General features: G+C 45.4%; 1 protein-coding gene across 1 annotated transcript in view; it reads left to right on the top strand.

Annotated features, from left to right (window-relative positions):
* Nucleotides 1-3,529: 3,529 nt before the first annotated feature.
* LOC104849363 (arachidonate 12-lipoxygenase, epidermal-type) overlaps nt 3,530-5,626 on the top strand; it is a 7,243-nt gene continuing 5,146 nt past the window's right edge. Inside the window, exons 1-7 of the mRNA XM_010605766.2 lie at nt 3,530-3,741; nt 3,929-4,086; nt 4,440-4,641; nt 4,835-4,916; nt 4,997-5,119; nt 5,207-5,307; nt 5,457-5,617. Of these exons, the coding sequence (XP_010604068.1) occupies nt 3,654-3,741; nt 3,929-4,086; nt 4,440-4,641; nt 4,835-4,916; nt 4,997-5,119; nt 5,207-5,307; nt 5,457-5,617 (915 nt within the window). The 5' untranslated portion in view covers nt 3,530-3,653. The remainder of the gene's footprint in view (nt 3,742-3,928; nt 4,087-4,439; nt 4,642-4,834; nt 4,917-4,996; nt 5,120-5,206; nt 5,308-5,456; nt 5,618-5,626) is intronic.

Here is a 5,626-nt window from a genome sequence, read left to right as displayed (position 1 = left end):
GAAATGGTAAGATTAAGGTTTTGATAATGATGCATAGTAATTCAAGAGGAAGAAGACAAAAGGATCTCACAAAAGGTAAGGCTAGAAGGTGAAAAATGCTGGGTGTTTTAAGAAAAGAATATAAAGTGTGACCCAGCCTAAAATCATCTGTGGTTGAGCCAATTTTGCTATTGCCATGACTGCTGAGGAGCAAGGAGGAAAAGCTATCCACATGCAGAAGACTGGATCTAGGGTCGTATCTCTCACCAGGTACTAAACTAAAATCAAAATGGATCAAAGATCTAAATATTAGAGAAGAATTAATCTCTTGGAAGATAAAAATGGGTAACACTTTGTTTTGTTTTGTTTTGTTTTGGTACCAGGGATTGAACTCGGGTCCTTGCGCTTGCAAGGCAGGCCACCGAACTGCTGAGCTAAATCCCTGGCCCATAAATGAGTAATACTTTGAAGATACAGGCATAGTCAAGGACTTTCTGAATAGAATCTGAATTGCACAAAACTAACATCAAGAATCAAGCAATGGAATTATATAAAATTAAAAATCTGCACAACAAAGGAAACAACCCATAGAGTTATGAGACAGCCTACAGTATGGGAAAATTTTTTCCATCTACTCCTCAGACAGAGGACTAATATCTAGAATATATAAAGAACTAAAAAATAATTAGATCCTTTAAGACAAAAGATCCAGTCAAGAAGTGGACAACTAAAATGAACAGACACATTTTGGTAAATAAGGAAGGGAGGAGGGGGTGAAGGGAGGACAGTATACCCTCCCTGGAAAAAATGAGAACTAAGACCTGTCAGGTAAAGGTCCAAGAGCCCAATGATGAATGTAACTGTACTGTATACCTAAAATCTACCAATAAACTCAATGAGAAAAAAAAATAGCAAGCCCAGACTTCACTAGTAATGCTTCTACAAATGGACTGCAGGATGTAGGCATAGCTATTCCATTAATTGTTTACTTCTCTACTTGTTTTTTTTAGATCCCATCACGGTATGCATGCCTTTTTGCAATGTGATCTGTCACTTTCCCATCCAAAGTTGGAGACACATATGTGTAAATACAGAATAGTTTCTCTATTGTGAGAAACTGAAATGTAAATAAGGACTAAAAGGTATAATAGATAATGTGAAATAGGAAGAAAGGTGCAAAGGGGAAGGGGAAGTGGGAGGGACAGGGGAAAAGAAAGATGGGAATGGAATTAGTATGAGAAAAAGAAAAAATGGAAACAAAGTCTTTGTAGATAGGGAGGGGTGGAGGGGTTGAAGGGAGAACAGGGGAATGGGGAAAAATAAGAATCAAGATGGATTATGTAAAGGTGCAATTTCCAATGATGAATGTCATTACATTGTATACCTTAAATGTACCATAAAATTAATTATAATAAAGAAAAAATAAAATGAATAGACACTTCACAGAAGAAGGGCAAATGCATGAAAAAGTGATCAAGATTTTTGGTTACTAGAGAAATGCAAGTGAAAACAACACTAACATTCCATCTTAATTTAGAAATAATGGCTACCATAAACAAACAACCTAAATAATAACCAATGCTGGTGAGGCTATTGGGAAAAAGGAACCTTTCTACATGGTTTGTGGGAATGTATACTAGTACAACCGCTATGGAAATCAGTGTGGAGTTTCCTAAGAAACCTAGAAATTCCTCAAAACTAGAAGCTGCATTCAACCCAGCAATTCCCCTGCCTTCTATGTATCTTCCCACAAGAGTTAAAGATATCACATTACAGCGATACACTAATAACCATGTTTATAGCAGCACCACTCCTAACAACCAAATCTTGGAAGAGACCTGCATGTTTATCAACCTATGAATGGACAAAGAAAATGTTGTATTTATATACAACAGAGCACTACTCTGCCATAAAGAAGCATACATTTGAATCATTTGTAGGGAAATGAATGCACCTCGAGAGCACAATGTTATGTGAAATAAATCAGACCTACGAGGTTAAATATCACATGGTTTCTCTTATGTGAGAAATTCAAAGGATAAATAATTTAAAGAGCAAAATGAAAGATAGATAACAAGAAAGAGGGAAACAGATATTTTGTGAAAAGGATGAAGAGATGGTGGAAGGGTGGGTTTGAAGGAGAAGGGGAAATAAAAAAATAAGATGTGTTATATACACGTATGACTTCACCACAGTGAATGTAATCATTATGTACTGCAAACATGTACTAAGAAAAATTTAAACAGATGAAATATTCTGTCTAAGATCTGGCTATCCACAGATAGCTAACCAAGATGCCTACTTTTACCTTGATATTAAACATATTGCTGGAAGCCCTAGCCAGAGCAATTGAGCAAGATAAAGAAAAGAAGTCAAATTGCCACCAATGGTGGCATAGTCTTATGTATAGAAAATCCCTAAAAGTCCACCAAAACTATTAGAACTAATTAAATGTCAGGATACATGTTGATCAAAGCACTATTCAAATAGCCAAAAATGGAAAAAATCTGTCCATGAGCTGATGAGTGGATAAATTGCAATAATGTGCACAGTGGGCTACTATACAGCATAAAAAGAATGAAATCCTGTGACAACACGGATGCAGTTGGAAGACATCATATTAAGTGAAATAAGACAGGCATAGAAAGACAGGTATTGTGTGAACTCACATATACATGGAATCTAAAAAAGTTGTTCTCATAGAAGCTGAGTAGAATGACAATTACCAGGGTCCAGGGACGATACTCTTGGAGAAGGTATGAGGGAAGGTTGATGGAGGGGTGCTAGGATACAATCCGATAGGAGGAAGAACTCCTGGGGCATTGCACAGTAAGGCGACTGCAGAGGATGTACCATACATTTCAAGAATTACAAGAAAGGATTTTGAAAGTTTTCAACCCAAAATTATAAATCCTTGAGGAGATAAAAATATATTTAACCTGATTTAAAGATCATGAACTGTATGCATGGCATCAAACATTACAGGTACCCCATAACATGTACAGCATTTATACTTTTGTAGAACTGTTAAAAATAAATAAATACTGAAAATAAAGAAAAAAGAGAAAGGAAGAAAAAGCATGTGAGAAGCAGATCAGCCTTCTCCTTTACACTAAGCCTCTAGATCCAAAATACCTTGAGCTAGGATTGGAAGAGGGGTGCAAGGAGAAGGGCTTAGATGGGCTCTGTGATGGGACTGATAAGGGGAGCAATTTTAAACACCGAAATAAAACTATGCTACTAAACAGGAGTGATTAAAAAACTGTGGACTCAGGCCAAACATTTATTAAGCAAAGAGCTATGAGAAAAGGAATAGAGGTTCATACTGATACTTCAGCTCTTGAGACTTGTTACTACTTGGTCCTTTAACTTCTTTCTCTGCATCAATAACTCGGACTCACTCTGGATAGGATTGGGTGGGGGGCGTCATATGTGGCGGAGCTGATTGCTCTAGAAAACCACTTCAAGCTAATTTGAGCAACACATGGAGATTTATTGAAAGGGCCCCTGGGTATCTCACAGACCCCAAGGGAAAGAACTGAGCTGGGTTTCACGGGGCCTGGAAAATCCTTGGAAAATCTCAGTTTCCTTTGCTTCTCTCTTCAGTCTCAATGTGGGGAGAACGGCCCATGGGCCAATCTCATTAATTTTTTCACCAAAATTGGGCAGGGGAGATGCTGGCTTCAGGTTTCATCATCATCCACGGGCAGAACGCTCAGCTCCTGCCCGGGTGTGACTGTGGCATCAGGAAGCGCTTGCCAAGTGAGCGAGAGTGGGCTGCACTTGCGGGGCTGCTGGAGAGAAACCCTGAGAACCCAGAGGGTGTGAGCTAGACTTCTGCCTCTGAGTCAGGGAGGAAACCGGGTGGGCGACCCACGCGATGGGGACTCTGGTCTGGGCGTGGCGCCCCGGGGCAGGGTCTCGGTCTTATTAACGGCCCACTTCCCAGGTCCCTCGCTAGATCCAGGCGAGATGGGCAAGTACACGATCCGCGTCGCCACGGGGAGCTCGCTCTTGGCGGGCTCCAGCAACTGCGTGCAGCTGTGGCTGGTGGGCGAGCACGGGGAGGCGGACCTCGGGAAGCTGCTGCCGCCGCTGCCTGGCAAAGTCAGTGCGGGTCGGGGCCGGGACTTGAGGGCGCAGGGGAGCGGAGTCTCCGCAGGAGAGGGGCTGGGTGGGGTGGGGGAGATGAGGTCCGAAGGGTGCCTGATAGGAAAGCGGGAAGCGGAGGAAGGAGCACCCAGCTGCTTGGGTGCAAGGAGGGATGCACCAGCTCAGCTGGGGCGCGCTGCGGGGCTCCAGACCTGATTGGAGGCCTAGGATGCTGGTGTCCCGCAAAGCGGCTCTTCCCGCCCTCTGGCCGCGTCCCTCCCGAGTGGCTCCGAGGGCCAAGCGGCCCAAGCTTCTCTGGAGGTCCAGGGAGCCCTCTGCTTGTCTCTGAACTGCGCTCTGTCCCGCAGGAGACCGAGTTGAATATCGAGGTCCCTTTGTACCTGGGGCGCCTCCTGCTGGTGAAGCTACGCAAACACAAACTCCTGCTGGATTCTGACTGGTTCTGCAAGTGGATCACGGTTCAGGGCCCAGGGACCCAGGGCGAGGCCTTTTTCCCCTGCTACCGCTGGGTGCAGGGCGACGGGATTATCTGCCTGCCAGAGGGCACTGGTGCGGCGCTAGGGAACGGGGTGCGGCTGCAGGAAGCAGCGGTCGGTCGGGGAGATGCTATGACAAACACTAAATGGGACAGATGGCGGGGTGGGGTGGGGGAGAAGTGAAAGGGTGGGACGAGGAGGAGGGCAGGCAGAGAGGCCGGGAGGGGCAGTCCGGGGAAGACTCCAGCCCTTTTCCTCTCCCCCAGCCCTGACCGTGAGTGATGACCCCCAGAACTTGTTCAAGACACAGCGGGAGCAGGAGGTGGAGGCTAGAAAGACGGTGTACCGGTGAGTGGAGAAAGCCTGGATCCCCCACAGATCCCCAAATCTGGCGCCCCACTCACTCCGCACTGCGTGTTCTTCCTCAGGTGGGGCTCCTGGAAGGATGGATTAATCCTGCCTATAGCAGGGAGTTCGAGGCAGGACCTTCCTAGGGACCAGCGGTTCCTGGAGGATAAGGATTTAGACTTCAACTTCTCCCTGGCAAAAGGGTGAGTGCCACGTTGAGGTCGGACACTTTCCTCCTAGGCTGCAGGTGGGATCTTCCTTGATTTTTGCACACTTTCCTTTTTGTACAGGTTGAAGGATTTGGCTATTAAGGGGACATTGGAGCTTGCAATTTGTGTAAAAAGACTGGAAGATTTTAAAAAAGTATTGGTTAAAGAGACTCCTCTGGCTGGTCAGTTACCACAACCTCCCAAAACCTGTATACGGAATTCCAACCTAGAGATCTGGAAGAAGAGGGAGGGAGAGTAGGAGATGTAAGTCAATGGGATGAAGAGCTCAGAGCTCACAGTGTGTCCTCAGCTCATGTCCTCGTGTCCTCAGCACGGGTCTTGGATTGCTGGAAGGATGATGCCCTCTTTGGATACCAGTTCCTCAACGGTGCAAACCCCATGCTTGTGAGGCGCTCTAAGAGCCTCCCAGCTCGGCTGCTGCTGTCCCCAGGGATGGAAGACCTGCAGACCCAGCTGGAGAAAGAGCTCCAGGTGCTGTGC

Source organism: Fukomys damarensis, unplaced genomic scaffold (assembly GCF_012274545.1).
Source record: "Fukomys damarensis isolate Sample0158 unplaced genomic scaffold, DMR_v1.0_HiC HiC_scaffold_13, whole genome shotgun sequence".
Taxonomy (NCBI): Eukaryota; Metazoa; Chordata; class Mammalia; order Rodentia; family Bathyergidae; genus Fukomys; species Fukomys damarensis.
Note: the sequence above shows the minus strand (reverse complement) of the source record. Positions and strands in the feature narration are given on the sequence as shown.